The sequence below is a fragment of the Vidua macroura genome, chromosome 6 (assembly GCF_024509145.1).
Source record: "Vidua macroura isolate BioBank_ID:100142 chromosome 6, ASM2450914v1, whole genome shotgun sequence".
Taxonomy (NCBI): Eukaryota; Metazoa; Chordata; class Aves; order Passeriformes; family Viduidae; genus Vidua; species Vidua macroura.
Window position 1 is genome coordinate 58,004,689 of NC_071576.1, and position 19,154 is coordinate 58,023,842.

Below are 19,154 nucleotides of genomic sequence, written 5' to 3' on the forward strand. Positions count from 1 at the left end.
CTCTCATAATGGCCCATGGCAAATGCAAAGCAAAGTGTTTAAGAATGGGGCAGGCTGTAGAAATAATTCTACAAAATGTTTTCTCATTCAATGTCAATAATAGTTAAATGACATCCTGAACCAGAGGTGTTGTTTCTGTGGGTTTTTCTAAAATTAGTTCACTTTCTTAACATTCATGTTTTACAGCAACCCACGGCACAGAGTTTCACTGTTTAACTATGTGTGATATGAAAAGTTACTGTTGGAATTATTTCTAAGAAGAGAACTATTAAAATATGTGCTGATTTACCAAAGTTGCAGCAGTTAAAAGGCAAAAGATGCTGTGGAGCAGTTATTTCCTTTTGTCCAAAGGCTTCTTAGAATGTCACGTTGATCTGGATTAAATTATTAGCAAAAATGCTAAAACTGTATCTGTGATTTCTCAATCAAAATTTGATCCATTAATAAAATATGTAGAAATATTAATATACTATTAATATAAAGTATATTTGCATTGATATAACAAAATAAAGAATATAAGTTAAAAAACATATGGAATTGTTAGTGATTGATGCTGGTCTTAAAATGAGCCTCAGAAGCTCATTGATTAATCAGTGTTCTATCCTGGAAACCAGTCAGGTTTAAGTCCTTTAGAGTTCAAGCACATATATGAAGCTGTGTTGATTTTTATCATTTTTAACAGTAACTTATAATAAAGCTCTTCTTATATAACAAACAAAGCAAAACCATTATACCTAGAATTTCTTTTAAAAAAACCCATACGTCCCTTGTGAGTAGCCAGTAGCCAATTTTTTTAAATGAATTATTGCCTCTGTGGCAAATTACTTTGGTTGGAGAGTACTTCACTGCACTACTAAGAACTTGTTTTTTAAAAGATTATATACATAGATCTTTGAATAATTTGACATCTTCCTTCCCTGTACTGCAGTCTGATATATTTTGTATATATTATATACTTTTCTAGGCTTGCCTTGGCTTGATCTACACCGTGTATGTGGACAGCCTGAACGTGTCACTGGAGACTCTCATTGCAAATCTGTGCTCATGCCTTGTCCCTGCTTCTGGAGGGTCTCAGGTAAATGGGGAGGGGGGCTAGGGGAGGAAAGGGTATTTTTCCAGTTAATTTAATTTATGAAGAAAACAAAAAATAAATTCTTGAGATATTTTTGAAGAAAAAAAGATCATAGTTCAGCTGAGTGCTTTCCCTGTGGCCTGTGAGTGCTTTCCCTGTGGCCTGTCTTCTAAAGACAGCAAAAATTCCATTCCAGGATAAGGTCAAAGGGTTAATTTTGTCACTGAGTTGGCTTTTACAGGGCACATTAACAAATTAAGCAGTTTGTATAAGTTTAGTTTTTAAATAATAAAGTGTTCAGTAATATTTTTGCTTGCTACAGAAAAATTTTTAAAGGCTTTTTTTCTTTACCATTTTCTAACATAAGCTTCATATCAGTTCACTTATGCATGTTTTTTCCTTGATGGAGTTCAGGATTCCACTGGTCGTTTCTTTGATAACTAATTTAAATTTTTATTTTCATAATTTGTTTTTTAAATGCTAAAAAAGTAACTCAAATGTGGTTTCCTCAGGGGAATCAAATACTGCAAATAGCCCATGCATTCAAAAATTAATATAAAGTTTTCTAGCAAACAGACTTCTTTATGCTTTTCAGTTGTGCTTTCTGTGAGCAGAAAATAAGGTTTGTTTCTTGACTTACTTTTTATAAATTATTCCTATACATTTGTGGAGTTTTGGTAAGCTAGTTGAGTCTTCTGTGTTTGGTTTTTGCTTTATGCTGTGCCCCTGATGGGAAATTATGGTCCTTACTATGAAACATAGCAGAAAAATCCATGTGCAAATGGCAACATTTTAAAGTCAACTACATATGCAGCTTCCCACTCAACCTATGGATTTTCAGCCCTCTTGAAATCCTACAGCTTCTGAATTCTGTCCTGGTTTTGCCATAGCCTGGCTGCTGTGGGACTTCCCTTAGTGCAGAAGGTGTCAGAGTGTCCTGTCACTTAGTCCAGCTCTGCCTTGCTGCTCTCCAGGCTGCCACACCTCTGGTTTTTCTATCCTAGGCTTTTGGTTTTGAAGGGGAGTAATCAGATTTTATCTCCTCATCAGAAACCCTCTTTTCCAGTGGTATTTGAGCCTCGCATTTTTGGTTTTGGTGATCCACTTGGGCTTCTGGCTCTGCTTCTATCCTCTTTTTTCTCCCTGTCCATAAATGCAGCTTTTCTTAGTGGCTGTTTGCTCTGCTAGAAGAGGAAGGAAAAGTCATGCTCTTCTGGTTGTTCTTCCTTCTGCTTTTCTCTTCAATTAAAATGCTCACTCACTTCCAATTTAAGTTTGCTACTGTCAAACTGTCATTTAAATCATAAATTAAGTGTTTTTCTTCTCTTTCTTATGCCTTATGCTTGCAGGGCTGAAGGTGAATTATAGTGAATTGTATGTACAAGAGTGGGAACACTCTTGTAGCATTGATTTCCAGAAATCCTGGGCTGTGAAATGGGTTCCTGACCTGCACCCAGGCCTGCAGCTGCAGTGCTGGGGCAGAGCATCTCTGCTACAGCTCAGGGACTTCTTTGGGATTACTGGGAAGATTTTTAAATACCTGCTGTGCAGCAGGCAGAGCTTGCTGCCTTCCTACATTCCCCACCTTTGCTGCCATACAGAGAGAAGATTTAGCACACAGAAATGCCCCCCAGCCCACGGGAGTCTGGTTGGAGGGAGCTGCTTGGCATCACTCAGAGCTTGAGTGCCGTGTGGATTTGCTCACGGGACAGCGAAGGTGTTTGCCAGTTGCAGAGCTCTTTGGGATGTGATGCTCAAGTGCACTCCTTTCCTCCCATTTCCTGCCTCCCTCCAGGGAACTATGTTCTTGTGCTGGAAAGGTACCTGAAGCTCTAATTGTGCTTTAAATGTGCAGAGCAGGAGCACAGGAATAGCAGAAGTGCCCTCTTCAATACCCACAAGTCACAAATATGTTCATACTTAATACATGCTTGAGGATGGTAGAGAGCAAAGAAATTCAGTTAGTAATACTGTACATTTTTCTGATTTAAATGGAATTGAAACCTTTTTCTTCCCTGGGAGGTTTTTTATTGTATTAATAGAAATGTTCTATTAACTGCCTTCAAAGCCATAACTCTTTAACTTAGTGTAAAATGCAAGGGAGACACTATCAAGCAGACATATCACTGTCCCCAAATTATATTTCAGATCTCTGTTTGACTTTAAGTTTCTGTATACAAAATAAATAATTTTTTGCAGTATGAATCACTTATCTGTACGACGACAGCTTGTTCATTCTGTATAAATTAAATTTTTAAAAATTCTTTCTACAGAAATTGTTTTCTTTGGGAGCTGGAGACCGACAGCTGATACAGACTCCTCTGCACGATAGCCTTCCTGTTACAGGCACCAGTGTGGCTCTTCTCTTTCAGCAACTGGGTATGTCTAGGCCTGCTTTGAAAAAAAATTATTTTTCTAAATTATAAAATGAGGTATTTTCTGTTCTAATTCAATTCTAATCATGTGCCAAGAAAGCTGCATGGTAAATATTAATTTCTTTTGAATGAAAGAATGACTGACTGTGCTTTTACCCCCTAATCAGACATTCAGAGAACCTTTCTGTGCAGCCTGCCTGTGGAAAGTTATTTCCAGTATTGGAGAATCATGGAATTGTTTGGGTTGGAAGGAACCTTTAAAGGTCATCTAGTCCAATCCCACCATGTAGTATCTGTAAGTTACTGGGGGCAGAAGTGAGCGTGGCCCCTGTGTAATCACACAAACATTCCTGTAAAAAGATTCCCTGCTCAGCTCCCCTTGGATGCTGCACAAACTCCAAAGAAGACCAGAGAGGTTTGTAATAAAGCTGGTGTGACCAAAAAGTTCCTATAATTCTGTTGTTATCTGTTACTCCCAATCTTTCAAGAAGATTCTCTAACACAATCCTCACCAAATGTTTTCTTGTTCATTACAATTGCAGTGTTGCATCTCTGTTACCTGGGTACCTCAGTCCTGGTCTTGTCTGCCATTAAATCCTGACACTTTTAATCTTTGTTTGTGAATTGAGAATTGGTTTGTGAAGTGACTTTGAATCGTAAACTTGGAGCAGCACTGAATAAGGGCACAATTAATAATCTTTTCTGATCCTGTGAACCTCAGGTTTCCTCTCGAGCAACCAAATGGCCTCAGAATATGTATTGTCATCCATTCTTCTCTCAAACAGGCAGTAAGAATTAATGAAACCAGAAAAACAATAGTGAACACTAGGCTTATGTCACAAAAGCAGTATCAGATCTGATGAGCTCAATGCCATCTCCTACTAGGATGATTTAATTGTATACTTCCAAAAAGAATATTATTCCAAAAGTAAGATTTTCATTTTTTTAAGAATAGTAGTTTAAACAAAACAAAAATTGTGGCTAATGGTGTATAGGTGCTACTTAACTTCATCACAGTCCTGAGGTTTTACTTGGCTTATTATGTCAAGATTCATTAGGATTGATTGCTCTGATCAGATTGCAGGCAGTTTTGAATGTGGACAGACATAACAATTTTTCCCCTTTTCTGAAGACATAAAATGTGGTGTGAGGTACCATAAGTGCAGCAGGTTACACCATGGTGTGTTGTTCTGTAAGTACAGTGTATGTGGTAACTGATTTGAGGCAGTTTTTTAATCAGTTGCTATAGGTTGCTATAGGTTGCTATAAATGCACAGTTCAGAAAATGTCAAAGAAAGTGAAGCTTTCCATTAGTTCTTAGGTAATTGCCCTGTCTTCTGGCACCTGGCTTTTCTATGGCAAATTGGGATTGGAGTGTTTTGTCACAGGATCAGGCTGAGGCAAATAGTGAGGACAAATCTGAAAAGTCATTGTATGCATCACATTTATAGAGGGAAGCCATGGAGATGGAGTGGGAGTGTAAGTAATATGGAAGAGAAAGCTGAGGCCAATCCTTTCCTCTTGTCTTACTTGAGAGAATATTTTGCAGGGCAAGTTTTTAAAATTCCTCTTGTTGTGTATAGAAAGGAATAACAAAACTTTCATATGAGAATTTAGCATTTCTTTCCAACACATATGGTTTAATTTAGTATTGTTAACCACATGTTATAAGAGGGTTAATATATACAGATGGATGTCATGTAAATTCCTAAATCTACTGTAGCAGAGTACTGAAGAGCTTGGAGTTTAACCAGGACTAGATTGTTGTGCTAGCAGTCAAAAATCCTTTACCTTTATATTTTGAATTTGTGTCATTTCTTATTAGCTCCTGTACACTTTTCAATATCTATACCCCCAATTTACTCTTTGTCTACCATCTCATCCTTCTTTTCCCATAGTCCATTAGCCTTTTTGCTCTCTGCTTTCTGTGCTTTTGTTGCTCTTCTGCCTTATTTTCTCCTCCTGACTTCCAGTAAATGTTTGGAGGTTCCGTCTTTCTTGCTTTTTGGTGTCTTGTAAGAAGTATGAGTCAGTGTTCACCACATGTCCTTTCCAGGGCACATAAGGATATGAAGATCAGCAGAAGGAGGGGGAGAGAAAGGGAGATAAGGAAGGAAAACTCAGTGCTCAGTTTTCTAGTTAGTGATGCTTCAACTGGCCTGAAGAAGGGAGCGTCTGAAGAAAGTGCATACTTATAAAACTTGGCAAATCTTGTCACGAGAAGTTCATAGGCGCTTACATCCTGTTTCCCTGAAGGGGATCATGCAAGCTCATGGACAAAAAGAAGAGTTGTCTCCCTTCTTTTCTGTTGCAGCAGGACTTTGTCTTTTACAAGACTATAGGAACAATCAGGAATAGTTTGTCTAATGGCCTTGTGTGAGCCCTTTGTTGTGTCTCCCTATTTTTTGGTGTGGCAAGAGTGGTATAGCTGCCTGGGAATGGGCCTGGTATTAGTTAAGGAAAGTGCAAATAACTTGGCAGGTAGATTTTTTTTTTAAGCAAATACTTGAACACTTTGTAAAAGGCTGCTTTTCCCACCTCCTAGTTTTGACTACTGATTTTTTTTTGTTTGTGTTTTGGGGGGGTTATTTGGGGTTTTTTCCCATATGTGCCTCAGTTGCCAGTTCATGTATCTAAGTATCTGGGGATACAGCACAATGGTAGAATTGTCTTGTGTCTCAAAGGACACAGATTAGAAAATGTTTGTGTTTTCACAGTGTACCTCACTTTCCAAAACAGCACAAAATTCCATTCCCATGTAGGTGATGGGCTGTCATCATGTTCTTTGTGCCAAGGCTTGTTAATTCCAAGTTGCTGTCTGGATTTACTAAAAGAAGAGTCGTTAATACAGCTACACGTGCCTGTTTTCAATGGTTGTTAACTGTGAAAGGAGGACCAGGAAATAAAACCAGTCTCTTTTTAATAAATTCTCATTTATTCTCACCTTTCATGTAGTCTTATGAAGAGTTAAAGGCAGTGAATGCAGAAGACTGTGGTAGAACCCACTGGCTCATCCCTTTGAGAAAGTTTATTTTCCTAAGATAAGGCCTAATTCTTTCTGCTGGAGATCACAGCTGAACTTGTCAGAAATTTTTGTGCTTCTTGGAACAATATTCACACTTGCTTTGTTTCTCTTGCCTGGTTGGAACAGGAGCTTAATGTGAATTTGTCTCTCTCCAACCTGGGCTAAAGCTTTCTGCTGCTGTTCAGTCCCTCAGTGGCAGCTGCTGTCCCATCCAGTCTCGTGTTCAGGACACAAATATTGACCAGAGCATTTGTCCAATAACGACACGTTCAGTTATTTCTCTGCTGGCACAAGGCACTTCATCCTATCTCAATTATTAATAGAAAATTGAAGAGTAGCTAGAAAAATATTTGTCAACTGCATAAATCACCTTTTTAAAAATAGCTCTTTCTTGGAGGAAGGTGGGCAGCAAGACAACGTGTATCACTATGAATAGATACAAAAGTAATTTCAACTTTTATTTTGAGAACGATTGTGCAATAGTAGCCTCATCATGCTTTTTCTGCTTGGCAGGATAACACCATGTCAGCAGATGACCCTCCCTGTATTACCAAGTGCACAGCATATCTGGAAACAGACCTTATTTGTGCTTAGGCGTTAAACTACAGTTGGGAAAAATATCCCCAAAGGTTTTAAGCTTAGTAATAAGGAACAGCAGTCTTTGACATTTTAAATCATACCTTCTTTTTTATTTAAAAAAGCCTAATATATAGGAATAGTGTGACAAAAACCAGGCCTGTAGCTGGATCACTAGAAATTATTTAATCAACAAAGGATTAGGTGGAAAACCAGGAATCATAAAGTTACTTTTAAAAATAATGCATGGTAGCAAGAAGACTTTCAGTGCTCTTCTATTTCTTGTTGTGTTAGTGAGATGGTAGGTATCTATAGAAGCTTCAAAATGCACTAGCTTTCTTCAGGCTCAAAGGAGATCTAGGTTAGATTTAGGTTATATTTCTCTCCTGTCTCACTGCATTAACTGTACATTCATAAGTTTCTGCCTTAAGGTCTTTTCTCCAGACTCCAACCCTAGTTGCCTTCTCCATGTGGGTATTCAGCAGTGATGTATTCAGTCCTTTGAGTCTGAGACACACACCTCCATCTCCCCAAGAAGCAGCTTTTTTTCCAAAAGAAGCCAGGACAAAAAAATTAGTGACCTAAGGAGCAAAAAAAAAAAAACCCTAAGGTTTAGCCAGTGTTTTTCATTTTTGCACATTTCAAGGCCTGGTAGCATGAATGACACTCTAAGCTGAGCAGAACAATTATGAAAATTTGTTTTCCTGAAGAATTTCTCTCTCCTTTCCAAATACTTAATCAAAGACAAAAGGGTTTTCCTTCCTTTCCTTCTTGTTTAGTCTCATATCAGGTCTGTTTTCCTATGTCCTTATTTCCCCTGTTGTGCTTTGTTTGCCTGTGCTTGTTTTCCTCCTAGCTTAAATTCGCCACTCAAGTATTTTCAGTAAAATCACACTGAGTTTGTGTTAGAAAGTAATTTTTAAGTGGTGAAAATGACACTTTGAAGTAAATTCTGCTTTGAACCTTCTGGACAAAGACACAAGGTAAGGGTGCTTTGGAATCCAGGGCTGTGTAGAATAGAGATTAAAAGGGTGGAATGACACAAGCATGAATGGTCATGGTAGGTGGAGCCAGGTTGGTTGCTTGGCAAGCTTGTCTTTGATTTGTCCAAACTATGATGTAAGTGTTAAACATCATTATCTTTCAGCCTTTTTGTGTGCCTTAAAATATTTTTAAGTAGAAATTGTGTGTGTACCATTAGACAGTATATGGAGCCTCTAAAAAAGAGTACTCAAAAATAATATAGTATAGTTGAAGACTGCAGTGTCATTAAATATCTGTAATTGCAGATCTCAAAAGTGATTGACTGATTAAACTTCTAAAGATTATTACAGTTGCACAAAATATAAATACTAGGGAAGATGTTTGTGGTGATGGGGGAGTTGCTAAGCAGGGAAGTACTTCAGTACAAGCACTTTTAAATGCTCCACTCCAGCATTGATGTATTTTCTTAATGTGACTATTCAATTCCAGATTTCAACACTGTGACTTGGGACTCAGAAGTTCAGAGTGTTCTCTGTCCTTTTGCCCTGCTTGCATGTTCTTGCCTTTCTTTTGCATCAGAGCAGATGCTTCTCTGATACCACAGAGAGCTGCTTAAAATTAAATAATTAAACAACAACAAGCAAGCAAAAAGAAGTGAATTATTTTCCATGTGTCCGTGGAGTGACACTGACAGAGGTGATTTTTGTTGGTTTAAGCAGTCGTGGACCCAAAGCCTGTTACTGTTACATGGTGATAAATCCAGTCAAAACATAATGATGAGATCATAATATTAGTTGTCATACCTGTTTAGAATTTTTTGGAGTTGTGTATTCAAGTGCACAGAAGTAAAAGAAATGCTGTATTTTCTAATTTTTCAGATTTGCTAGAAATTAATGAAGAATGGTGGAGATTTAGGTTTTTTTTTTTTAATATAATGAATATACTGTAATTATTTTATGTTCAAAAATTCGTTTGGACAAGATCTTAATTGCAGCAGCATTACTTTAATTATTTTTAATTGAGATGTGCTACTCCAGCTCTGTTTGGAAGTAGATATTTGTATGTGCCAAGGGATTTTAAACTGAGAAGCTTGCACTTTACAGCTTTGGCTAACTTATGAAAACCACATTTTTAGGATGGTTCTGTAGTTGTGCCAGTATCATGCAGCAGATGTTCTGCTCTCAGAAGAAATTTGTGCATAGGCTGGGAGTTGAGCAGGCTCTGTCCTTGGTTCTGTTTCCTTTGGAGGCTGATGTCAGGGCACTGGGCAGCCCCAAGGCCCTCCTGGCAGGGCTGGGCTGCGCTGGGGGCAGCACAGCTGGGCACAGCTGCACAGCTTTGGCTCAGGCTCTGGGGGAAGAGCTGTGTGAAACATGGCAAAAGGAGGAGCTCCTTGGCCTCTTGGCTTGGCTGCTGTCCTTAAGCTCAGCCCATGTCCCCAGGGCCAGCCCAAGCCATGATTCTTGTGCCCTCTGTGAGCCGGATCCTCCCCCCTGGGCTGCTCCTTCTGCCTTGCTCCCGGCTCTTCCTCACGGCCTGCGCTGGCCCTGTGGTCCCTGGCCACTGTCACTGGCCCTCATCCTGACCTGGCCATGCCAGCCTGGCTCTCTGACTGTGCCTCCTCATCTCTGTGCCCTTGTCTGCCTCAGCTTTTGGCTGGCTGCCACCAGACCCACCCCACTCCTCTCTTCTGGGTGCTCCACCACGTGCTGGTCAGGGCACTGCCCCCTCCCCCTTGCTCCCCTTTGCCTTCTGTTCTGGAGATGCTGATCCCTGGCTGCTGGTGCTTCTTCAATTTTCACTGCTTACCTTCAAAAAGTCTTGAGTGGATACTTTAGTATTAGTTCTTCACCGTAAGTTTTGTTCCCTTTGATGCTAAAAATCAAGCTTTATAAATCCTACAAGAGATGAAATCATGCACCACAGCTTCCTGGTATACTTTGATTCTGGGGAAGAGAACAAGATTTTAAAACTGTATTTTTTTCTTGATCTTAAAATATGAACACTGATCAATTTCTGCCTTCTGCACTAAAACTGGCTTCATCTGTTATCTGTCTTTCCAATGTTTTATTGCTTCCCAAGACCGTGCCTCACAAATTATGATGGGAGCTACTGGGGCTATAAACAGTGAAAGTGTCCAGCCTATAGAGTAACATAAACAGTATAACCTTACTGTGATAATTAGAAAATAACCTATCGAATCAAAAGGAGAAAAACTGAATTATAGTGTGCCTCAAATGAGTTTATTTTTGTGGTAGCTAATTTTTAAACTCAAAATACTTGTAGGATATGCTTTACATTTTTATTTTGAATGAAAGTAAAAGTAGCCCTACTGCTTAAAAACTGTAGTTTCCTTTAGAAAACATAAATCTCAAAATAATGTAGAGTCTGAAATGAGTATTTAAATTGTTGGTCATGTTACAGCTCCTACTGGCCTCTAGAAGCTGCTTTTTGAGCAGTGTTAGGGTTTTCTGCTGTACTCTTATCTTTTTAGTTTACTCTATATCATAGACCATATGTATTTACCATTTGTTGATTTTTACACAAGTGTTGTTCAGGGAGAAGTCACAAGTTAGAGAAACAGGTGAGCACCAAGAACAGGCTCATACAAAAAGATCATGAGTTATTTAAGGTTGGAAGTTAAAAGGTAATTTCCAGCTGTAGGATGAGAAACATCCAGAAACACCTCCTGATGGAAATAGTAATGCAAAGCATTATCAGTGCATTTAAGATGAAGCTTGATCAGTTTGGGGTTGTCTGATATAGCCATGATGGGAAAAGGCTGGACTCTTTCACTGTTTATAGACCCTTCAGTCCCATATATTCTAAATCCAGGATCTATTAAAATACCCAGAATTTTTGCTTTTGGCTTCATTTGTTGACACTTTGAGTAATGTTTTCTGTAATAAAATAACTTCTCATTATTTTAATTCTGGTTTCGGGGAGATAAAATGTTCAGCCTCTCATGTAACGTATTTTATGCCAACAGATGACAATACCAAATTACTGTATAAATGGGAAAAGACATTCCTGATTAATATATATGTGTATTTGTATGGCTGGGAGACATTATGAAAGGGTCATTGCACAGTCAGCACGTGAGCTGGCTTATACTTGTTGTCTAAGAAAATCCTGGTGTCTTTGACACACAGCAAGAATATTTTAATATTTCATTATGTAGGGCAGCAAAGCAATGAGAGATGTAATCTGCAGAGCATATGAAGAGTCCAAATGCAGGCATTTTCAGTCCATTAATACCTGTAACATGGAAATGCACTAAGGGTCGATGTGGTGCCCTTTCCACATCTTATCTTTATGAGATTTCATTGATATAAACCAGAACTTTTTTACTTTCAGGTTGTTTACAAACTTCTCACCCAACTCACTCAGTTTTTTTCCTTTCCATGGAACATCATGTATCCTGTGATGGGAACATATATAACTTCTGTTGGTTTTTAGCAGCATGTGTAATTAAATGAGGACTGTTTTATTGAAGTGTATACACTTCTAATCAGTGTTTGATCTTAATAAATTGTATCCTCTCCAGCCTATGGGACCTGGCATCACATGAGTGGGTGCTGTTGGCTTATGTTCTAGTTTCAGTTTAAATTCCACTGGCTGGTGAGCTGCAATTAGCTCCATAACCCAGCCAGAGAGAATTTACCATTCAAGCTTTCCAAGTAGATTTGTGTAGTCCATCAAAGAACAAATAGATTATGAAGGGATTTGATGTGGCATTTACTGCTAATGGGGCCTTACTGCTGCAAGAGCAGAACAAAAGGAAAGTGTTCTTTTAGATGCTGTTGGAAATAAAGGGACATTGTCATAGTGAATTTTATACAGGGACACTTCTGCACTTCAAGTAAAGGCACTTTGTGGACAGTCTCTGAGGCTTCATTTTCCCAGCAGCCAAGCAGATGATCCTGTCTGGAATGTCCACTTCCACTTGCACAGTGCTGCCCCATCTCCTTTGCTGCAGTGGTGCTTGACTCAGCCATGCTGAGCAGTTTTATCTCACCGAGTTAACGGGAAATATTTGGAGAGTGGAAGGAGGGAGGGTCCCATCTGTTTTCTGTCAGCAGTCTCAGGTTGTGGTTTGATGCTGTGGTTAATCAGCCCAATGGCCAAGGGCTGCAGTGGGAACAGACCCATCCCTCTGCTGGCTTGAGCTCACTCACTCCTGTGAGCGTTGCTGCAGCTGCAAGGAAAGCAGCAGCGGCAGCATCCCTGCCAGGGAGAGCCAGAGATTGCAGTCAGGTCATGCCAAACCATTCCTTCAGTGCATACTGCTCTGGTTCTGTTTGTTTGACACGTGGGGATACCCTGGGGGCTTGCTCAGCACCCCCTGAGATGCTGCTGCTGTGGTGGCAGGAGTCTGAAATGAGTTGGAGGCACTACAGTTCTTCTATCCAGTATTTCTTGCAGCGTTCCATGTTTTTCAGCACAGCAAAGCACACGACACAAGATGCTCACTTATATCCACTCTGAACTTGTGTTACTCTTTCACCAAGACAAAGTGTGCAGTAGTTTATTTTAAGCAAATGATAAATCTGAGAAAGAAAATTTATTATAAGTTATTATAAGTAAATCAGCTTGAAGCTGTGTATTTGATAAAGTGATGTAGTTAATGAGCTTTTTTTAAAAGAAAACATTTCAAACAAGAGAAAAAAAATTCAGATTGCAGTTTGCTCTATAACAATCCACTGAAATTTATTTAAACTATTAGGTGAAAATTTGTTTTGAGACATTTGAGAAGAGAATTATTTTCTATTTACAGCAGGACTTCAGAAAACATGTCCCAGAAGAGTGTAAACAAATTATTGTTTTTCAGACATGAGCAAAATATAAGCTCCAAAAAGCAAATGTCTAATAAATAGCCAAACAAATTTCCAAAAGATGCAAAAGAAGCTTGTTTCTGCTTATAGAAAATACTGAAAGGGATCCTACTGGGAACAGATGGCTTTGCTTTCTATTTTTGCTGGTATGAGTGCAGGCAGAACTTTTCTCACTCTTCTGAAGCAGGCTTGGTAGCTGTCACATCATAAGAATTTTCAAAACTGCAATTTCCAAACTTTGGTGTTAGTACTTGTGGTGAGAAGGAAAAGAAAAACATTTCTATAGACCTTTACTTCCAATATTCAGTCTTGTAAATTCATTTAAAGTTTTGCTCTGTAGTTGCATTTTGGGCTGAAGTATCCCTATCTTAGGAGGTCAGGAAAATCTCAGAGAATTTTACAAATAATTTTTAAAATTTCATAAATGTTTTGAAGAGAATCCAAGCATGATCTTTAGAGAAAATAAAGTGATTTTAAATTTTTTTCATGGTTACACTGTTTCACAGTTTCTTCAGTTGAATATTTGTCCTTTTGTGCTCCGTGACTATCAGCCAACAGTGGCTGAAGATTGCTCTTACAGAACATCCTGATCAGCCACATCTGTTCCTGTTGGCTTGGCATTTATTTGGTTGTGTTCATATAATGCTTCTGTACTAAAGTTCCTTGAGAAAGACTTTGTAGTCCCTAGACAGGAAACAGGTATGTTTGCAGTTCCTTGTGTATCCTTGACCATTTTTCCTGTGTACAATTCAAGAAAGACAATACTCTTCTCATTCTTAGATATTTGCTTTCTAAGGATCCTATTGGTATTACCCTCACTCTGAATTGCTTTGTTAAAGAACGCTTTTTCTGCTTTAAGTGAATAAAGACCAATTATAAAATCTTACAAACAAATCAGGTTGCTCAAAAAGTTTTAGTCCTCCTTCTGAATTTTAAAATGTCTGTTGGTGGCTGAACAGAATCCTCCTTTACTTTCTACCATCTATGAATCAATTTGGAGGGATGGTAAACTGCTCTGGTTTTGATTACTTGAGTACATCAGCAGTTGCAAATAATTTCTCAAATTTCAATTTTACATTTGCCACCAGGATACAAAGAGACAATTTTGGCTAATCAAACTGCTAGAGATAATTTTTATAGCATGTGGTTTTTTTTTATGAAATATCTTTTGATGTATGTGGGGAAAAAAAGTTTTCGGAATACATTTGGTTCAAACAATAAAATCCTCATTCTTGAAAGGACGATTCTAAAGAATGAATGAAAGAAATTCACCTGTAAAAATGTGAATCTTTCAGTAGCACTCTCCCACCTCTACTCATGGAAATTGGGCAGCATGTAAATTCCTTAGTGTGTATCCTTTATCCCAGTCCACTCAAAATTCTTTTACAGAATTTCATTGAGTTTCTGTTAGTGTGGACCTGTGAGGGTTACACAGAAATTCTGTGTCCTGATATTAGTAATTATCCAGGTAATTTACAGTTAGTACACAGATTACTAGTGTACTAATTATCCTAGTAATTATACAGGATTACTGTTTACTTATGATTTTGGAATTATAGATATTTATGGGATTAATATCCAAAACAAATAGCTTCCTATTTTAATTACCTCTCTAGATAACTAAATAACTAAACAGAAGATGAGATGTGAAATCAGACAAGAAATGAAACCATATTTCAGCAGAATAGACTAATACTCAAATCTTAAAACCTGTATGCATATGGAGACACACAGTAGGGGAACAAAACCTTCTAGTTTAATTTGATATTTAACAGTTCAATATTTAGAAATAGTGCTTCCTACCCTCCCTCTAGGAAAAATAATGTTAGCCTCATATCTGATTTCTGTGAAGATTCTTCTCCTTAAATAAATCTATTTTTTGTAGCATCTCTCAAACATACGTTGTTTATATGGGCCAGACATACAAGCAGTGGCAAACTTTTAACTAGTAATGCAGGTTGTGTTTGTATATTTGTGTAATTCAGCTTACTGCCTTCACATGAAGTTGCCATTTACCTCCCTGCCACATGAATACTTTCTGTATGTGAAAGGGTTATTTGTCTGCTTTACCTTCCTATGTCTTTTCTGCTTTGTCAAGAAAATTCACTTAACACAGTCATATTAATCTTGAGTTTATCAATCTCCCTTTGGGTATGTAAAGCTTTAAAATACGTATAAGAAATGGTGTTGCACTTTTTCAGGGATGAAAACGTTATTATCTAAATCTTCTATTTAAAATTGTATTTAGCTTTATCATTGTCTCTGGAAAAAAAAAAATAGCAATCATGTTCACTCAAGGTATTGGCAGAGTTGTATTTGGAGGCTCAAGAAAGCCAAAGGGCTTTGCTGCTTCTTTAAGTAGGTCTGGAGAGGGACTTAAGGAAATTGGCAATAATGGAGTGATATCAACATGCAAATGACAGACAGACTGACTGTTTTCTGAGCAGATCATATGCTGTGCTTAATCCCTGTTTCTTTGTGCCTGTGTGATTTAGGGTTTGGAGCACAACCATCTGCTTGGCTCAATGTAGACAGCACAGAGTGGATACTGTTGAACTTTGAGGGAATGATAGCTGGAGGAATATTTATCCATCAGCTGAAGACATCTTTTTTATATATATCTCCTCATTTTCACAGTCTTTTTTGGTGGCTTTTAATGATCACTTGGCTTTTGTGGTGTTTATACCAGAATCTCTCTATATGGTCCCCCTGTTTTCCTCTTCCCACCCTCCCCAAATGCTGGTTTGTAGGGAAGCCTTCATTCCACCCTTCTTACAAAGAACATGCAGAATTCATGGTTCAGATTCTGAGTTGCCTTCAATTCAGTTCCCAAATCAGAAATGCATCTCTAAAACTGGAGGTTGGCTTCAGTAGTGCATGTCACACCCATGTTTCCTTCTGTGGGCTCAGAACTGGGGATGAGTTAATGAAATGCTGGATTCTTTGAGTAAGTCTCAGCTGAAGGCTTCATGCTGTAGGGATTGCTTCTCTTCCTCCTGAGTCTGACAAAGCCCAAGTAAGTTAATCTCTTGGGGTTCTCATCTGACTCATGCCCTCTGTTTGCCAGCCAAAAGCAGGATAAATTAACCCTCCCAAAGCTCTCTGCTGGCACAGCCAGATTGCTCCCCATTTGTGAGCAAGCTTGGCTGTGATTCAGCCATGGAGTGTGCATTCCTGCTCTAATAACAGACCTGCATGCTTTCCTAAATGCACATTGATCCTGAGCTGAGTGACACAGCAATCATTTGGGTTTCACTCTGTGTAGTTGATTGCAGATACTGTGTGATTTTTGGGTGGACAAATCAATGCAGTTTAGCAGATTACCTATGTGAGTGTTGAGTACAGTTGTTGCCTCTTATTTACTAGTTAAGCTTGTATTTTGGTCATTAGCAGAGTTATGCAGCCACATCTAAAAATAAATATGAAAAGAGTTTTGTTTTTCTCTACTCTTTTCCTAGTTATCTTTAGAGCTTGACACTGCCTGGCACAGAACTTGTACTATGCAGTCTCCAGTGGCCTTTCAGAAAGGCTTTTCAGGCTTTGTTGACCCATTTCCTGGATTAGTCTGGCTAAGTTATGGATTATTTTGTCTATTAAGCTTTTTCTTGTGTCCAGTAATTCAAGAATGGCATATTGGCATAATAGTGTATTCAGTTAGGTGAGTTTTTGAATCCATGTTAATAACTCTTAACAAAAGTCTGAAGAAGTAAGTGGTAACATTTTGATTTCATGCTATATAGAAGACAGTAACTTGTCAAGTAGACTTTGGTGGTTTTTTTTTTAATCATGCTTAAATAAGTACTTAAATTCTAGAACAACAGGAAGCAGGCAGAATGATACATTTGTTGATGTAGGATGTCAGATAATTTAGTACAAATTACAGATTCTTTAAATACTTGAAAACAGTGAAGGTCAGGAAGCCTCCATTCAGAATTTTCCAGCGTATGTATAATATTTTACAGGATGTCTGTCTGTAGACTGCAAAGGGGCAATCTGTAAAAATCAACTTGTTTGTTGTTTTTCATGTTGTCTATTTATGCCCTGACAAATGAGCATCGGATGTAGTGTGGAGTCTGCAGAGCAGCAGAGGGTTCAAGGTTACAGGCAGCCACGACTGTGTCCTGCAGCACGAGGAAATTGGGCTCAGGCTGTCACTTGGAATGGTTTGTTTTCAGTAAACAACTTGGAAGGCTTGGAGCAACACCTTGGTGGCTTCCTCAAATAATTTAATGGATGGCTTCAATGGTTTAGAGAACGAAAGTAATCAGAAGTCCTACTGTTTATAATTTGTTTGATTCTATCAAAGGTTTCCCTCATAGTCATTTCACTGCTGATATTGCTGAGAAGATGCATTTCAAAGTACATGTGGAGAAATAATTTTGTATTGAGTTAGTGGCTGTCTTCTTGAAAATAAGAAAATTCCAGATTAGCTATCTGTATTGCACACTTAATTTCATTTATACTATGTATTTTATATTTTTCTGTATTGCATACAAAGCATTTAGAGAAAGAAAGAAAGAGGGAAAGAGAAGGGAAAACACTGGGACAAAGAAGGTGTGTGGGCTTTACGAGCTTTTCAGTCAGTAGAAGTGGTTAGCCTGGGTTTTATTGCCCAAGGGTTTTAGATGCTCTCAAGTTTGGTCTCTTCCATAGGTTCTGCAAGTAAAGCAGTGTTTTTCTCTAGCTCAGCACAGCTGGGGCTACATCAGGTGCATTCATATCACAGTAAACATTTCAAATTCACCTTCCATGGCCAGTTAGAGTGTAGTGAACATCTGGAGACCGAGTCCCAGAATGCAGTGAAAACGTGTTTGCAGTTTGTGTTCTGCTACGGGCATCAAGTTAAGTTGTGGGAAGTAGCTGCTGAAAGCAGTCATTTAAATATCAGCTTATATTGGTGCTGATTAAGATGCACTGACAAATGCCTTTGTGGAGTACAAACTGAAGCTTTATCTGTGGCCACTAAAATGCAGCAAAACCAGACTTAATTTCCCTAGTGAAACTTTGAAAGCCTCAGAAACCATACCATCACTGCTGAGTAATTTCAATAAACTTCGTGTTCCACTGACTGACATCCAGAACTTTCTGTAAAAGATGCTGACAAAATCCATTTCTTACAGTGGTAAAAGCAGATAATAATCAGACAGATATACAGTTTAACACTATGCAGGAACATGAAGATTACCTTTATTATTTATTCAAAAGTGTATCACTTCACTAGTCCCTAAGGGAGACTGTGATCTACAACCACTGTGTTCAAATACTGCCAAGTACTTGCAGGTGTCCTCTTTATACATAAGCAAAATTCTGATTTCCTCTTCATTTATATTTTTTGTTAGTAAAATTTTTGCAGAAGTTATTATGTACTCTGGAGAATTGAGTATTTTTTTTGGTGTCTGATGAGGAAGCCTGTATTCAGAAGAGATTTGAAATTAAAAATGCTGATACTGGATAACTCTTATGACTTTCAAAGGTGTTAGAATTAAAATACTCCTCCTAGACTCTTGATTCATCAGAATTCACAGCAAAATAATATCATACATCTAAAAAGGCTGGGTTTTTTTTCACAGCATGGTTTCAATTGAGTCTTCTACATCAGTAAATGAATGTTCTAATTCTTTCCAAAACAAAGTTTTTCATCAATGACATCCAGAAAGTATTTTAGAACTCTGACCTTTCAGAACTCAGGTTTGGGTTTTAAGATGTGCAGACTGGAAAACCATCTCTTTCAAGAATTTTCAATTATAGGTATTTTGATGACAGGAAGGGTTTTTTTAAAGTATTTAATTGTACCGAATGTTTCAAATATTTGTGAGGGTATTTGGGATTATTTTCCTCAGTAATACCTGCCAAAACATTATAGGGTTTTTAGGGCACTGTTTGAGAATCTTTCTGATTGTAGGAAAAAATTGTCAGATGTTTAAAAGAAAAATGTATTCCTAGATGTCTTAAGATACTTGGTGTGGAATGAAATGGAGTGAGAAGCCCAGGTGGAAACAAAAACCTAGTTTAAGACATAAAGTATGCTCCAAAACATTTTTTAAAAATTTCTGGGAAAGGAAAAAGGGCGATTTTGCATAAAAGGGGCAGTTTGACTTTTTGACTTTTTACTGAGTTTTTTTTCAAGCAGGCAGCAGTTTCTAACCTTGTGTTCAGAAGACACAATTTCCAGTTCCCTTCTAACCATTCACTGCTGGGTCCTGTTTCATTCACATGGGGAAACAAATTGGACTTTTTATCATCATCCTCACCTTGTGTGTTACAAAGCAGTTTGTTTTCTACTAGCA

General features: G+C 38.1%; 1 protein-coding gene across 1 annotated transcript in view; it reads left to right on the top strand.

Moving 5' to 3' along the window:
- The window catches only part of SBF2 (SET binding factor 2), a 232,692-nt gene that overhangs the window by 112,772 nt on the left and 100,766 nt on the right, over window positions 1–19,154 (top strand). Inside the window, 2 exon segments of the mRNA XM_053980067.1 lie at window positions 965–1,075; window positions 3,346–3,451. Coding sequence (XP_053836042.1) covers window positions 965–1,075; window positions 3,346–3,451 — 217 coding nt within the window.